The sequence below is a fragment of the Moschus berezovskii genome, chromosome 12 (genome assembly GCF_049115385.1).
Source record: "Moschus berezovskii isolate FMDL1 chromosome 12, NW_MosBer_1.0, whole genome shotgun sequence".
NCBI classification, from domain to species: domain Eukaryota; kingdom Metazoa; phylum Chordata; class Mammalia; order Artiodactyla; family Moschidae; genus Moschus; species Moschus berezovskii.
Genome location: NC_142471.1, coordinates 4,052,190 through 4,069,846, shown reverse-complemented (window position 1 = coordinate 4,069,846; position 17,657 = coordinate 4,052,190). Strand labels below are relative to the sequence as shown.

Here is a 17,657-nt window from a genome sequence, read left to right as displayed (position 1 = left end):
TCACCCTTCACATTTTACTCTCATTTGCAACAGCCTAGTTCTCCCAGTAGAATGTGCTGGACTGCTGCCAGACCTTAGTGTTCCTTCTCTCTGCAAGGCCCTTTCTCTCCATCCTGCTCTGGACTAACTTGACTTGCCCTAGAACACTCAACTTGGGTGTAGAATTTGTCTCCTCCATCTCCTGAAGCCCTGGGCTGGGCTGATTGTCCTTTCCAGTTCCCACATCCCTTAACTATTTTGAAATTAATCTGCTTTTGTTTCACTCCCTGACGGGTTGTACTACTCCTTGAGGCCATGGGTGGGCTATCATATACTTCATAGCACCAGGCCTTTGTATGGTTTTGGCACACAAAAAAACGTTTCCTAAACATAATTTGTTAAATGATCTTATATGAGAGTATAAGTGTATATATTCAACATAATACACATTTTAAGTCATTTATATTTATTAAATACTATGGTTTAACTTCATGCTTCAGAAGATATCGAAACTCAAACACTCCCTGATAGGCTGAAATGAAAAGGATGGAACAGTAAGGTCTCATACATTGCTGGTAGGAGTGTAAACTGGCAGGGTTTACTGAAGCTAAACAGAAGGTACCTGGTGACCTGCATTTCCAGTCTGGGGATATGCTCAACAGAAACAAATAAGAATGTTCTTAGCAGCACTGTTCACAATGGCCAGCCCCAAACAGGAGATGATACCAATGTTCATTAATATTAGAATGATAAACTGGCATATTCATACAAGTACTACAGAGCAATGAAAATAGACTTATGCTACCCATAGCAACAAAGATATGACTTCATGAAGTTCAAAAACAAGTAAACTAACTTGAGGTGACAGATGAAAACAGTGGTTACTTGGGGGCTGTGGGTGTTGACTAGAAGAGATGCCCATGAGGACACCTTCTAGGGTAACTGAAATGTTCTCTAACTTCTAGTGGTCACACAGAGGGGAACCCAGCTGCACCTATGTATGTAAAAGTCATGTTGCAACAAAGTTAAGAAAAAGAAAAAACTTATTAACTAAGGCCTTGAAAATATGCCAACAGGCTGGCGTTGTAGCCCTGAGACAACAAAGTAAATTTCATCAAACTATCTTTGTCCCTTTGTGGTAACATAAAAAAGAATGTTTTTTAAAAGAAATACTTTGCATAGGCAAAAATTGTATTCCTAAATGGTTTCAACTTTGGCTTAAGGTTCATAATACTGTTTCCAGATGATGTTTCACTTATACATAAACTAGGCAACTTTGTTATGTTACTTAGCATCTAAAATTTTAAGAAAACAGCTAAGCTCTGGCCTACAGAATTACAGTAGCTATTTGTTACTACCGATATTCCAAAAGAAATTTTACTATATTTATTAAGTAGATACTATCAATATCAATATATTTATAGAATACATATATCTATAATATTTACTATAAAAATCAATTTACTATAAAATCTGCCACCTTTTAGTGAAACAGAAAAACAAAAATCTTTATAATATAGGAAATGTTAAAATTTGGAAGAAAACACCCAAAAACCTTGAGTACCCTAAAACAACTAGTTTGTAATTTTGGTCAATATGTCTTGACACTATGGATATTACCCATTCTGGGAATGAATTTTAATATTAATAATAAAATATTCAATTTAACCAAATACCTGACAATTCCTCACCGAATATTTTAAGGAAAATAAAAAGGTTAACAGATTTAAATACTTTTAAAAGCCAGAAAGAAGTATCTAAAAATTATACATGAATGCATCCAGAAGAAATTCTGGGCTCCAGTGTGCATAAAACAAGAGTATAGCACCTCTAGGCAAAATATTTTTTAATTACAATCTCATTATATTTATATAAAGTAGAACATTTAATATTGATGAACTAGATTATAACCTGAAAATCTTATTAACCAGAAATTCCTGAGTGTAGTAGTGAAGCAATAAAGGTGGACATTGGAGACCCATTCATTTTTGAAATCAGAGATTTTTTTCAGCTTTTGACTTGGGTGCTATCACATTCAAGGCACCAGTCCAAGTGTTCGTTAATCTGAGTCTCTGAAACTTCATCCTGACACACAGGACAGTGAACCACTCTGCTCTGACAAGATGAACTGCTGGGATTCTGAGGTGCAGCTGGAGGATGTGAACTACTCTTCAGATCATTACCACCACTCTGGGTTTGCTCTTTCTTGATAAAAAAGTTGTCAAAAAAAGTCTTGTCTTCTAGCCTGGGTCGTTTACTTGGGAGTTTACCTTCAGGCCCACCTGCATCCTGGGCCGCAGTGACAGATGTCGATTCCATGGCTTTTAAGGAATTTCTTAGAGATATCCTAGAAGATGTAACCCTCCTCTGAGAACCGGAAGAGATTGACTTTGTAGTGCTGTCGCCCACTGTGAGGCTCTTCACCGGAGACCCACTCACACTTCTGAAAGCCTTGTTGCTGGCAACGGACACTTTAGGGAAGTAGTTGCTTAAGACATTTTGATGACTGGTACTGAGAACAGGGGATGCTACGGAAGTCTTTTTACTTGGACCATCCTGTTCAAATTTCACCTCAGTTTTAGAATAAGGTCTCAGGGCATTTGCTGAATGGTCTTGACTTAAAGGCTCTTGGGTTTCATTAACAGCATGTGAAGTGATACATTTCCCAGATGAAAAATTGCTGGCTTCCCCGAGGACATAACCTTTCCCGCTAAAGGGGATTAACAGCTGCTTCTCCCCTCTGTTTGGTTTGTCTGCAAAAGAAGCAAGATTTTTCCTTGATTCAAAATTTATACCATAACAAGTATTAAGCTAATGGATAGTTTTTCCAAATGAAGGCACCAGTTTTGTTCTAACTTAGAACTATACTGTAATTCTCTATTAACAGGAGGACAACGTTCAGCAGTCAGAAAGCTCTGATATTGAGAACACATAAAGGACAAAACCCCTCTCTTCAAAACAAAACACAAAATACCATCTCATACTTAGATAAGCAGTTCTATCATGCAAATATCAAGAGCAGAATAACTTTTACCAAGAAAACTGCCTTTAGTACTCTTAACCGCATCCCAGATGGGGAAAATCTGCTACTGCATTATCTTCCCAGCTCACAAAACAGGATATAATCTTTCCACATAAATTCTTCTATAGCTTCTCAACTTAGTAAACATTTCAGATTTGAGAAAGCTTATGTCCATGAATCCTTATCACATCCAATCAACAACTTCCCAAGGGAAGAAACATTAACTTCAGTAACCTGGTTACCCCTTCAAAGGGCAGTAACTCTGAACTGCAGGGGAAAGGGGTAAATCTTCAAGTGTCAGCATATACATGCCATATCCTTTTCCCATTCTTCTAATGAAAATACATAGAAGTTGCTTGGATAGACTCCAACTGATAGGAAGGGGTGTAGCTAGGACAATTCCGGGCATTGTTATTTGAATTACTGTTTTTACCTTGACAATCTTTTTTTTGCCTTCTGTTTCCTAATGACCCAGTGAGTCAGGATAGGGAAAGGGACTTTACCCTTAAATTTTAGCAGTGGAAACTATTCCCACTTTTTCTCACATGTACATAGAGCAAAATGTATCTTTCTACCACCATTTTATAGACAATGGGATTTTTTTCCACTTTAAGTCCATACTTGAAAACATCTACACAAGAAATACTCTTTAAGCTTTATCTTTTTTTTTTCTTCAAAAAATGCTGCCAAGGGTTTTATCTCTAACAAGTGAAAAATAATGAAAAAAAAAAAAATTAAAATGGGCTTCAGTTGAAACCAAGTTTCTTGTTTTGCCTTTTTTCTTTTGAACAAATTAATTAAAGCTTTATCTTAATGCCAGTTCTCATCCTTCAGAGAACTGGCCACAGTAGTGGAAAAGTAGGAAGACTATAAGCAGACTTACCTTTATTCTCTGCTTCTGACCCTGGCTGCTTTCCCAGTTTTGTCTTTCTTTTGCCCTTTTTTGAGTAGTTCTCTGGCTCCTTGATTTTGATGTAAGTGCCTCCACAGGTTCTCTGGTGCTCGGCCCACCAGTAGTCATGGGCGGAGGGTGCCCTGTTTGTGGCGCGCTTCACATAGCCGTAATATGGCTTACTGTTCTGACAGGGCCCATTGCAGCGCCACCAGTGTCGACGGTACTCATCTACCTCATCATGGAAAGTATGGTACACCTGGGCCGAGACAAAGTGCTTAGCATTAAGGAGGCAAGTTAACAATTTTAAGAAAATGCATGTAATAAGCAAGCAGCCTCCCACAACTTCCTTTTTTTTTAACTTTCCAACTTCTCAAGGGTTTTCTGAAGTTATGTTTTGGGAAAGATAGTAACTATATTTAGCTTCTCTTCAAAAGTTCATTTTAATGGGAATCAGCAGTAGTTAATTTAGTGCTACATAAACTATGTAAAGATAGAAAAATGTGAGACTAGAAGACAAATTTAAAAAACCAAAAAGCTTCTATACATGCTAAAAGTCTTAAAACCCCACTTTCTAAATGATGAAAAATTAGGATAAAGATTTTATATAATGTCATAATCAGTAAGAATTGCTCCCACTTCGGTTGAAATTTCCCCTATAGGTAACCATACCAAAGGGTTCTGAAGGACTCTTTCCTAATAACGCTGGGCCCACACACAAGCAGCACCTGGTCTCAGGCTGCCTCTGCCAGATCCATTTTCCACATTCGCCCAGCTCTGCTCATTTCCTCACAAGTTTTCTGAGGTGCCATTTTATCTGTTTATAGGTGAAAAGCTCTCCAGGGTTTGAATGTTCCCTAGTGGTTATTACCAGCCTGGCACAGGGAAGGTGCTCAGTAAGTGTTTGCTGATTGAGTGAATGAGAAACTTCACTGAGACAAATTCTCTTTAAATGTGCTTTACAGTCCTTGAACAGGACCCCTCTGTTTCACCCTCAAGATGAAATCTTACTTAGAACCTAAGTAGCAGACAGAGAAGAGTTCAGGCTGAAAGGAAGGTGAGCCCTCCCACATGGTGGCACTGAGGCTGGCACGGCACCATTTTATAGATGATACTTCCAAATGACTGAGGAACTTTTCCTCCTGTCCTCTCAGTGGAACATTATTAGTTATATAAGGTAAGGAGCAACGGCAGCACGTGAGTTTTGTTTTTTTTAAGCTCTTAAAAAATTCCCCTTGTGGGAAACAATACTAAGCTTTCTGTAACTCTACAGATAGACACAGGCATGTATAAAGAGACACAGGTATGTATAAAGATAGGTAAGAGTCACCCTATTGGGGTATGAAAGTAGAATATAACATTGTAAAAGGTTACATATCTGCTGAGGAGGTTCAAAGGAGGGAGAAGTTATATCCCACTGTAAAGATGAAGATCATTTTGACAGAAAATAGAAGAGGCACATTTTAGGGAGAGAATATATGAGGGATGGCAGAGATGAAAAGTTGCATTAGAAACATAAGCAGGGGAGTTGTGGAAAGTAAGAAAAAAGGAACAGTAAGGTTACTGGATAAAATAAGTGTATAATAACAAAGACAACTAGTATTTAGTCAGTACCCAAACTGTACTAAAACGTTCTTGCTTGCATTTTCTCTAACCCTCACAAGGATCCAGAAGCCTAAGTATTGTTATCATCCTCCTTTTACATGTGAGTAAACCAGAGCATGAAAGAGTTTAAGGAGGTCCCACAATCAGTGGCTCCAGCATCAGGATGTAGGCAACCTGACTCTTCCCGCTTTTCTGACCCCAGCCTCTGCCACCTCCCACATTATGCAGAAATGCAAGTCAAAGACTTCTGATGAAGGGAGTAACATACAATAGCAGCAGAATATAGGACAGATTGCAGGAAGAGACAATGAGGGAACGTAATTAGGAGATGATAGTAACAGTCCAGAAAAGAGGTACTCAGGCCTGCAGTAACTGCACAACAAGCTATTCCCAGAGGTCTCAGGGATGTCACTAGAACTGCTGTCTTCTACTATAGGGTCCTAGATAAGCTGGTTTGCTTCTCTGGGCCCCTCACTTGCCCTGGGAAATCCTCAAACACAGTATTTGTTTCTACCCAGTTCTCTATTTTTAATTAAATCCCATGAAATACTGAATAAATAACTACTAAATATCATAAATGTGTGTGGCTTTATATACCGTTATATTGGCTCCCGTCAAGCGATTGATGCGATGCATATGCTTACAAAACTCTGGACCATGCCCTTCTCGATCTTTATCATTATTAGTGACAAATAAATAGGCATGTATCATTTCATGCAAGAGGGTCTGAAACAAAAAACAATCATGTTATTATGGTGCTTCTGAAAATAAAAATGCATTTTCTGACTCTACCTGGAGTCTTAACCTTCTTTGGATCACAGGCTCCTTTCAGATACTGACAGAAGTCATGAACCATCTTTCTAGAAAAATTATATAAGCACACATTCACAAAACTTTGCATATAATATCCAAAGTCCTGTAGATCCCAGGTTAATTCCCTGTTCCAAGGAAGCCTTTTTAATTATTAACCAAAATCCAGCAGAAAAGACTGATAAATTCAGCTACATGAAAATTTTAAAATTCTGTATGGGGAAAAAAATGTTATCAGTAAAGTGAAAAAAAAAACTCAGGAAAATATATGTGCAACTATCTCACAGGCTATTAACTCCTAAATTATAAAGCACTCCTAAAAATCAAGAGGGAAATGATCAAAAATCTGATTTTAAAATAGGCAAATGTCATGAACAGGTCACAGAAAATGAAATATAAATGATCCATAAACATATGAAAAGATGCTCAACTTCATTTGTAAAAACAGAAATGCTAGTTAATACACAAGTATACAACTTCTTGCTTATTGAGACTGGTGAAACTGAAGTTTGACACTAATAGTAAAGCTAAGGGAAAATAAGCATTCGCATATATCACTGGTTGTTGTTGTTGTTATTGTTTAGTCACTAAGTCATGTCTGACTCTTTGCAACCCCATGGACTGCAGCCCACCAGGCTCCACTGTCTATGGAATTTCCCAGGCGAGAATACTAGAGTGGGTTGCCATTTTCTCTTCCAGGGGATCGTCCCAACCCAGGGACTGAACCCCAGTTTTTTGCATTGACAAGCAGATTTTTTACCACTGAGCCACCAGAGATCACTGATAGGAATGCAAAATAGTACAACCCGTGTGGAAAACTTGGTAACATCAAACATATCTACAAACACATTTATTGTTGGACTCAGCAACACCTAGACTAAAATGAAAGGCCATGAGTATGAGGTATTTCATTGTGGCATGCTTACAATAGTGAAAGAGTGAAAACAATGTTTAGCAATAGGGGCCTCATTGAAAGAACTATGGTACAGTCACATAATGGAATTCTATGTAGCCATAAAAAAGAATGAAAAGTATCCCTATGAAATGATATGGAGGCTGCTACAGAATGTATTAACGAAAAAGGCAAGGTACAAAAGAGTGTACTCAGCATTTTGTGTAAGAAGTATGCTATGTGGTGGGGAGTAGATAAGAGTGGATATAAATACTGGCAAAAGAGAATGACAGGAAAAAAACTAGAAACAACAGTGTCCTTTATAGGAGAAAAGGTCAGATAGAGGCATGGGGGAGACCAAGACTTCTCTCTGTATAGTCTTCTGTAGTTTGAGGATTTTAAATCATGTAAAATTTTAAAAACAAACAATAAAACTTACTGCTCTTTCCATACCAAGGATGGAACAGTTTAGGTATAAAGTTTACAAAAGTATTTATGGCTGATATTTCATAATCTGTTCTAAAAAATGTGAATACAAAAGTGAAAATCATAAAGGTCCTCACAAGCATAGCTTTTTTCATAATCCTTTGTAATTTTTTTTAAAAATTTTCATCAGAAGAACTAGACTGGCATTAATGAATTTTAGTTGTATAGAATTATATGAATAGAGAAATCCAAGAATCAAACATTTACCAACTCTTATCTTTTCAAGAAAATGCCAGTCTATTGAGACTCAAATTCAAAGGTCATTCTACATTTCAGATGTTTTTCAACATTCTAAAGTAATGATAACTATTCTCATTGAAGAGAAACAACTTAGGTTTCTGATTTTTGGTTCAATTCAAACACATCTTGAAAATGGTACAAGGCATTATACTGAATATTTACATTTTTATTTATCTACCATTTTCTACATTTAGGCTTTATCTACACATCATTGTCCCCAAACACCTCAATTTCCCACCTCTGTTCTATATCTGGCCAAAAACGACGACTTCTAGACCTATATATGCCATAAGCCTAGTGGCTTCACTTCTGTCCACAGCATACCCACCCGTTCCTTCTGCCAAAAGTAGTCTCCTCTACCATTCCTACATGTCAGAATTCAATTCTGTCCTGTTAGGCTCGCCTCCTGGAGAAGGAAATGGCAACCCACTCCAGTGTTCTTGCCTGGGAAATCCCATGGACAGAGGAGCCTAGAGGGCTGCAGTCAAAAAGAACTGGACCTGATTTAGCAACCGAACAACAACAACAAACATCAAAAGCAAATCCCAGAATAACTAGATTAGTCTGGCACACAGTAGGTACTCAATACAGTGAGTGGTAGGCGTGCTGATGTTAGTAGTAATGAAATCCCACGTAAAACTTTTCATGACCTCCTCAATCAGTTTAAGTTTTTCCCTTTTCTGAATCCAATTCATTATAATTTAGGCAGCTACTTAAAATACAGGCCAGTCCCTCTATTCTTCCTCCATCCATCTTACTCCTGATTTCACATTATAACTTTCTGCCAACAGCAAATGCTCACTTGAAGCATTACCACATAGTTCCCATTTTCTTCTTGCCTATTACCTTAAGAAAAAAAAATCATTAATGTGTTATTTAAACCAACATTGTTTCTGCAACGAATTCAATTTTCAGTTAGGGCTGTTCCAATTAGCGCTCCTTGTAAGGTTGATTTGGTTAATCATATTGTTTAATTTTTTAAAATGCTTTACTGTTTTTTTCCTGCTTCTTCACTGAATTACCAACAGAATTGTGTTTTTATCTACAACTATGACTGTAGATTGCTTATTTCTCTTATTCATTTCTGCTGATTGATGCTTCATGTTTAAAGTTATGCTATTACTTTAAGGGTCATTATGTGTCTGTATTTAATAGGTTATTTTATCATTTTAAAATGTCTCCGTTTTTTTCTAGTAAAACTTCTTCCCTTAAACTTCTTCCCTTAACTTCTTTATACTAATACTAGATAGCCATAATAGTTTTCTGTTGTCTAATATTTGGAAGATATGCTTTTTCTCATCCTTTTATACTTAACATATGTGTGTCTTTGTTTTAATCACATCTCAGTTAATGTCATATGCCATTCCATGTCTTTAACTGGAATGTTTAGTCCATTTACATTTAATATAATAACTGATATTGTTCTTATGTCCACCTTTCTATTTCATCTGGGCTTTGTCCCTTTATTAGTTTCTTCTTTATTATTTCTGTTGTACTACTTTAACATTTAGTAGCTGTTTAAACGGAGAAGGCAATGGCAAGCCACTCCAGTACTCTTGCCTAGAAAATCCCATGGATGGAGGAGCCTGGTAGGCTGCAGTCCCTGGGGTCGCTAAGGGTCGGACACGACTGAGTGACTTCACTTTCACTTTTCACTTTCACACATTGGAGAAGGAAATGGCAACCCACTCCAGTGTTCTTGCCTGGAGAATCCCAGGGACGGGGGGCCCTGGTGGGCTTCTGTCTATGGGGTCACACAGAGTCGGACACGACTGAAGTGACGCAGCAGCAGCAGCAGCTATTTAAAAATAAAATTGTGATTAAAAAAATGAACAAAAAATTTACCATCTTAACTATTTTAAGTGTACAGTTCAGTAGTGCTAAGTACATTCACGTTGTTGTGAAACCCATTACTTTTTGTCATCCTTGCTGCTGCTGCTGCTAAGTCGCTTCAGTCGTGTCCGACACTGTGCGACCCCATAGACGGCAGCCCACCAGGCTCCCCCGTCCCTGGGATTCTCCAGGCAAAAACACCGGAGTGGGTTGCCATTTCCTTACACAACATATTTCCAGGCATGTTTTAACTTATTTCCCATCCAATCTCTACCACCTATGCTCTCTTATGCATACATTTCAAATGATACAACTGAGGCAAGATAACTCACACCAGGTATATCTTGAAGATTTTCAGGCAACTACTGGACTCAACTAAACACAGCTGAGGGATCCTGCTGCTTCATTCAGCTATTAGAAGTGATCACCACCTCTAGATATGAAGTGTGCCCTCACATTGGTTTGTTCTGCCAGCTCAGCTATATGTCATGGGAGGACACCATGGTGGCTGAACAGAAGAGAATCAAAATTTGTTGTGTGTCAACAAAAGGATTTGTATCTTAAATTTCTTGCTGCTTCTAAACCAACTACTTTGTCTATCTGAACCTTATTTATAAAAATAAGGATAACACATACTGAACATAAACAGGGCTGTAAAAATCAAAGCAGCTAACATACCTGAAAGCCTCCAACTTTGAGACACTTTAAGAATATAAGGTAATCATTATTTGCCCCACAATAAAAGTTTGCAGTGAGGGAAAACTGATTTTTCCCCCCACATGTACAGGTTAATTTACAGCAGTCTAATAATAACTGTTTCTGAATTACTGAGCTAAGAATCAGGTTTATGCAAAGAATACCTCCACAAGATCTTTTCTTGGTCTCAGCTTTAAAAGGGGTTCACTGAGACGGATGGAACACATTCCACCCCTCCCTTCATAGCTGCATACCCCAGCACACCTGGAAAACAACCACCACAAAAATTGTTAATCACCAAATATACACAAAAGGGAAATAGAAAAGAAAGAGCAAAATCCTTATTCACTGTTCTTGGACAGTTCAGACTGATAGAACTCTATGAAGGATGGCTTTCTTGAGAGTATACCCACTTTGTTGGGAGATACCTGTATTTCATCCGAGTAGTGGCTTTCTTTACCCTAACCAGGCTATAACAGCTTGAAGAAGATAATCCTATTTTGCTGCTGTCTCCTCCCTACAAGCTATACTCAATCAGTTGTAATGGTAACAGCCAGATCTCCATTGGCATATGTCCATGTAGTCCTATATGAAAGAGATCCATACTTTAAACACATAACTTTGCATCATATCTTCTCTCTTATTTTAGATGCTTCGATATCAATTCAAAAACAAGTACAGTGGTACACGACGACTTCTTAGACTTACTTGTTAACTCCGTTCATATACAGGGGTACATTATCTCAAATCAGAATTTCTCAAACCTGGAGTGTCAGAAAGGGATCCTTTTAGAGGCATCCCTTTAGATTCCCTGAATCCAGAAATATGGGAACATGAGCCCCTTCCCCACTCTGGGTCCCGAGCTCACTGCGAAGTACACCACACAGTGTGTCCCTGGCACTCTCTCTTGGGGCAGATTCTGGCTGTTTCTCTCACCTGGGTCCTAAAGCGCACGCTAAGACAAATCAGAAAGGCGTTAACTCGCTCTTTAGCAACCGTTAAGGGCCTCTGGACTGTGCTGTGTGTTTAGTCGCTCAGTTGTGTCCGACTCTGAGACCCCACGGACTGTATGTAGCCCGCCAGGCTCCTCTGTCCATGGGATTCTCCAGGCAAGAGTACTGGAATATGTTACCATGCCCTCCTCCACGGGATCTTCCTGACCCAGGGATCAAATACAGGTCTCAGGCGGATTCTTTAACGTCTGAGCCACCAGGGAAGCCCTTTTTAGTGAAGTGAGATTCAAAGAAACACACTTTTCTCTCACTGCGCCCCTTACAAGTCAAACCGCCGCAGGATGGGCCACGGGGCTTTCTTAAAGTCGTTTAAGATGAGAAGGGAAGGGGCTGGAAGGAAGATAATCCCTGTGGGGCCGCCTGCCCCAAATCCAGAGCCCGGGCTAACGAGGCCGGGACCGTGAGGGGAGAGAGAAGGGCCGCCGCCGGCCCCGTCCCCAGTGGGGCTCGGGACTCACAGCGTCATCCGCACGCTCCACTTCACCTCGACCGCCTCCAGCTGGCCCCAGAAGAAACGGTCGTTGAACAGAACAAACAGGGCCTGTAAGTCAGGGGTGGGGTCCACCAACTCCCAGGACGCGTCCACCAGCGACAGGGGCTCCTGGGCCGGTTCGCGCTCCGAGACCTGCAAGTTCCACTCCTCCTGAAGCTGTAGTGCCAAAACCAGGTCCTCATCCATGGCTGCCGAGGCCCAGAGTGGGTGACTCCACGTCTTGGGGGGGTCTGAGAGCCCGGTCGCGCGCCTAGGAGAAACCGGCTTTCTGGTCAGTTCGCCGTTCTCGCGAGACTCAGGGAAAACGGGCTCGAGAACGAGAGCTTAGCTTGTCCCAAACGCCGAAGTCCAGATTCTGGGCCTTAAAAAAAAAGAACTCAGCGTGACACCACCTAGTGGGCTCAAAACTTGGGTTGAAGGTTTCAGATACCTGGTTACCGTCTTCACGGTTCGCGAGTAACGTCAAACACCAACGACACACTCCGCCCATGCGTAGCACCCTGTAGTACCTACACCGCTCTGCCCCGCCCTCCACTCACTTCCGCAATAGCTTCCCCAGCGCAGGAGCCCTAAGCCCTCGAAGCTCCTGCGCAGGCGCACCGTCGGCGCTTGGCCCCTTGCGCAGGCGCAGTGACTGAAGTTCCGAGCCGGGCGCAGGCGTATTCGTCTCGCTTCCATCCTGCTTCCTTAGCCTTGGAGTTTGTCCCGGCTTGGGTGGGCCTCCGCAGCGGCGGCACCGGCCACGGCGGTAGTGACAGGGGCTGCGTGAGTCCGGACGGCGATGGCGATGGCCATGTCAGACAGCGGGGCGAGCCGCCTGAGGCGGCAGCTCGAGTCGGGCGGTTTTGAGGCGCGGCTGTACGTGAAGCAGCTCTCGCAGCAGTCGGACGGGGACCGGGACTTGCAGGAGCACCGACAGCGCATCCAGGCGCTGGCGGAGGAGACGGCGCAGAACCTGAAGCGCAACGTCTACCAGAACTACCGGCAGTTCATAGAGACGGCCCGTGAGATCTCCTACCTGGAGAGCGAGATGTATCAGCTCAGCCACCTGCTGACGGAGCAGAAGAGCAGCCTGGAGAGCATCCCCCTTACCCTGCTGCCGGCTGCCGCTGCCGCGGGCGCCGCCGCCGCCTCTGGAGGGGAGGAGGGAGGAGGTGGCGCGGGGGGGCGCGACCAGCTCCGGGGCCAGACCGGCTTTTTCCCCAGCCCCGGGGGCGCCTCCCGGGACGGTTCTGGGCCAGGCGAGGAAGGAAAGCAGCGAACCCTCACCACCCTGCTTGAGAAGGTGGAAGGCTGCAGGCACCTGCTGGAGACGCCGGGACAGTACCTAGTGTACAATGGTGACCTGGTGGAATACGAGGCGGACCACATGGCCCAGCTGCAGCGGGTGCACGGCTTTCTCATGAACGACTGTTTGCTGGTGGCCACCTGGCTGCCACAGCGGCGGGGAATGTATCGCTACAACGCCCTCTATCCTCTGGATGGTTTGGCTGTGGTCAATGTCAAGGACAACCCACCCATGAAGGACATGTTCAAGCTGTTGATGTTTCCCGAGAGCCGTATTTTTCAGGCAGAAAATGCAAAAATCAAACGGGAGTGGCTGGAAGTGCTGGAGGAAACCAAGAGGGCCCTCAGTGAAAAAAGACGCAGGGAACAGGAGGAGGCAGCGGCCCCTCGAGGGCCACCCCAAGTGACCCCCAAGGCCAGTAACCCGTTTGAGGACGAAGACGACGACGAACCAACTGTTCCCGAGGTAGAAGAAGAGAAGGTGGACCTCTCAATGGAATGGATCCAAGAATTGCCTGAAGACCTGGATGTCTGTATTGCCCAGAGGGACTTTGAAGGTGCCGTTGACCTTCTGGATAAATTGAACCATTACCTAGAAGACAAGCCCAGCCCACCTCCTGTAAAAGAGCTAAGGGCGAGAGTGGATGAGCGTGTCCGCCAGCTCACCGAGGTGCTAGTGTTTGAACTCTCCCCGGATCGGTCCCTGAGAGGTGGTCCCAAGGCGACCCGCAGGGCAGTCTCTCAACTAATCCGGCTTGGCCAGTGCACGAAGGCTTGTGAGCTGTTTTTGAGAAACAGGGCGGCAGCTGTGCACACTGCGATCCGCCAGCTTCGCATTGAAGGGGCCACCTTACTCTACATTCATAAGCTGTGCCACGTCTTCTTTACCAGCCTTCTGGAGACGGCCAGGGAATTTGAGACCGACTTTGCAGGCACCGACAGTGGCTGCTACTCTGCCTTTGTGGTCTGGGCGAGGTCAGCCATGGGCATGTTCGTGGATGCTTTTAGCAAGCAGGTGTTCGATAGTAAGGAGAGCCTCTCCACAGCGGCTGAGTGCGTCAGAGTGGCGAAGGAGCATTGTCAGCAGCTGGGCGACATCGGCCTCGACCTCACCTTCATCGTCCACGCCCTTCTGGTGAAAGACATCCAAGGAGCCTTGCATAGTTACAAAGAAATCATCATCGAAGCCACTAAGCATCGCAACTCCGAGGAGATGTGGAGGAGGATGAACTTGATGACCCCAGAGGCCCTGGGGAAACTCAAAGAGGAAATGAAGAGCTGTGGGGTGAGTAACTTTGAGCAATACACGGGGGATGACTGCTGGGTGAACCTGAGTTACACGGTGGTCGCGTTCACCAAGCAGACCATGGGCTTCTTAGAAGAGGCACTGAAGCTGTATTTCCCAGAGCTGCACATGGTGCTTTTGGAGAGCCTGGTGGAGATCATTCTGGTTGCTGTTCAGCATGTGGATTACAGCCTTCGGTGTGAGCAAGATCCAGAGAAGAAGGCTTTTATCAGACAGAACGCATCCTTTCTGTATGAAACAGTCCTCCCCGTGGTGGAAAAAAGGTTTGAGGAGGGTGTAGGGAAACCCGCCAAGCAACTCCAGGACCTGAGAAATGCCTCTAGACTGATTCGAGTAAATCCTGAAAGTACAACGTCAGTGGTCTGACACCTGGACCTGTTTATGTGTAGCCGTATAGATTGCTTATATATTATTTATATTTATATTAAGTTGTATTAGCATATTCTTTATACTCTCAAACACATCTTAAAAGATGCTCTCTCAGATAGAAATGCAAAATCGAAAGAAAAAAAAGTTAAGCCCATAGAACAAAAACATTGGAATTACTAAAATAGCTAATATGCCTTCCTTTTAAGTTATGCTCTCTAGTGACTATATTGTCACAGTATAGCGTTTCAGCTTATCCATTGACTCAACACACTTTCTCACAGTACAGATTATGCCTGTAAATACACAAGAGTGTGTGGTGAAAGTCTCCCAGTTCACTGAAATGTTAGGTTTCTGAAAGGATACAGTGGCATATAAAACACTCTGCTTCATATTCTTCCAGACCGTAAAATGTGTTTGAACAGTTTGGGGGAAAGGAAGGAGTTGAGAAAATTGGCTTTAGGGTAAACTTTGGTCAGCAGAATTCCTTCATCAAAGTAGCTAGTGTGTGGAGTCTAATACTCCAGTCCTTATAGTTCACAAGAGGAAGCTTTTGTAAACATAGTTTAGCAAGCATTTACAACCTGATTTAAATGGTTTGTTAGTTGTAGCTGCTAATTAGCAGCTTAATAACACTTGATTTGGGTGCATTTACTTGAAAAATTTACTTGAAAGAACTGTGATAAAAAAATTTTTTTTGTACATATTTCTGAGTTGTCTGAAGTTCCAGCTGGAGCTTTTTTCCTTGTCATGTTAAGAACAATAAAGATAACAAGACACATTGTTAATAATAAAGATAACCCACTTTTAGTGTGGGTTACATAAAGTGACTCAGACTTCATGCAAATGAGAGAAAAGTTTTCATTGAAATACTTACTTGGATTTCAGGGTCTGGGTGGTTAGGAAATTAGGGAAAATCATATGCAGACCCCATAGCATTCTCAAGTGTGACTGCTTTGAGCAGAGATTTGTTTTTTTGTGGCTAAGAGGAAAACAGAAAAGTGCCCATTAAACTTTTGTATCTATTGTATATTGATTATATGGCCTTCCTCATACTTGGAGAGAAACTGCTAAGACCCGTTTTTCCCCAGCTTCTTGTTATCATTCTTGTCCATAAGTGTCATTTCTGATGTCAGTGACTTCAAAAGGTCATTTCTTTTACTGAATGAAAATAGTGGATTTAAGACTGTGGAAATTATGTAAAACCTGAAATAGTTTCTAATAGCAGCTGAGGGTTGTAACACTCCTTGATGTTAATTACTCATATGCCAGACAAACCACTTATTTTCTGTTTAGCTGTGCATATTTAAAAGGTTGAAAATCATTTCTTTGACTAAATTTTTTCACATAACATTAGCATTTTCTAGATAATAACCATGACTGGATATTTCAGTTGTACAAAAACAGTTGTAACCTGCCTTTTGGTTTTTTTTAAGATCACTGGAAACTTGAATTTGATAAAAATTTTATGCCACTTGAAGTTTCTAAAATTGTATGAAACATGTATTGTGTAAATATTTGATGCTGGGTTCATGAAATGATACTTCTGAAAACTTCTCTTACGGCTTGAAGTTGCAGAAATCTCAAGTGTGTATACTCAGATATTCAAATGGTTGCCTCCATAGAATTGTCTGTTTTTTAAAACTGGAAGTACAGAATTTTCTTCTGGTAAAAAGTTGTGTGTTCCTCAAAGTTGTACCTGGAGAAAGTATGCTGTTGGAGAATCAGTTAGTGTGGGACACGTTTATTAAAGAGCGTCGATGTTGCAACGTGCCTTTGTGCCAAGACAGAGCAGTTTCACTGCATTCCTCCAAGTGGGTCAGAGCTCTAGTTCTTGTTTAATTAGACTCCAAAGCAAGGTCTAAAAATTGAATGCAGTTGGAGATTGCCCCCAAATCTAGTACATACTGTATTATACCACTTACGTGTTGATTGCCTTTCTCAGTTGCTTCAAACCTAACACTGTCACTTGAGCTTGAAATCAGACTTGAATGAATTAATTACTGTTGAAAAACGATGCCCTGTGGAATTAAGTCTCTTTTTGATTAAAGCCTCATTTCACTTAAGTGCTGAAAACTCATTTATTTTTGTTTCAAATACTACCTATAGTTGTTATCAGCACTAGTATTCTGCAGCTTGCTTACCTGGGATTGGGAATTCAGGACTTGACGTGTAGTATAAAATCAGTATGTGTATGTTTTGCTTATTGGTATGCTGTGATCTGAGGGAATCTGAAATGTCTTACCAAAATAAAGCTTACATTTTTTTTCTTACACTGGATAAAATTGATTGATGTTACATTGTTATATATTCATTTCTTTTCTTTAATGATTTATTATTCTTATGTTCATGTTACTAGAATGTTTTAAATGCCTAGGTTTTTGTGTTTTGTTTTTCTATGTGGGGATAATAGATACAAAACCATTAGCTAATTTAAGTAAGTGTTCTGCTACTGTCAGAACTGAATTGTCAAATCGCAAATTTTTAGGATTCCCCTGAATGGGAGTCAGATATACAAAATATGAATTTACTCAAAGTGGGTTTTGTAACTTCTGCACATCTTTAAATGAAGAAAATATAATGTGGGCTATATGACCTAAGAACTTGGATCACAAATGACAAAAATCTCCTTTTTAAAAAAAAATTAATATGTGGATACTGTGGAAACTATCACATATAATTGACTTAACTGTATTTATCAAGTAACTTAACAGTATCTATCAAGTGAGTGAGTGAA

General features: G+C 41.4%; 2 protein-coding genes across 4 annotated transcripts; one reads left to right on the top strand and one right to left on the bottom strand.

The window, feature by feature from the left end:
- Positions 1-428: 428 nt before the first annotated feature.
- On the bottom strand, positions 429-12,496 carry SPRTN (SprT-like N-terminal domain). Of its 3 annotated transcripts, XM_055425814.2 has the most exons (6): positions 12,392-12,496; positions 11,927-12,211; positions 10,620-10,719; positions 6,096-6,224; positions 3,885-4,152; positions 429-2,732 (listed from the first exon to the last, which is right to left on the bottom strand). In XM_055425814.2, the coding sequence occupies exons 2-6, from the start codon at positions 12,145-12,147 to the stop codon at positions 1,987-1,989; spliced, it is 1,464 nt and encodes a 487-aa protein (XP_055281789.2). In that variant the 5' UTR covers positions 12,148-12,211; positions 12,392-12,496; the 3' UTR covers positions 429-1,986. The 3 variants fall into 3 exon arrangements, with proteins under 3 accessions (XP_055281789.2, XP_088697959.1, XP_088697958.1); XM_088841833.1 differs by lacking the exon at positions 11,927-12,211 and having other exon boundaries at positions 12,392-12,450; XM_088841832.1 differs by lacking the exon at positions 12,392-12,496 and having other exon boundaries at positions 11,392-12,069.
- A 117-nt stretch (positions 12,497-12,613) lies between these two features.
- EXOC8 (exocyst complex component 8) lies at positions 12,614-17,193 on the top strand. Its single transcript, XM_055425813.2, has one exon. It carries the CDS (start codon positions 12,743-12,745, stop codon positions 14,918-14,920), a length of 2,178 nt encoding a protein of 725 aa, XP_055281788.1. The 5' UTR covers positions 12,614-12,742; the 3' UTR covers positions 14,921-17,193.
- The last annotated feature ends 464 nt before the right edge of the window (positions 17,194-17,657 follow it).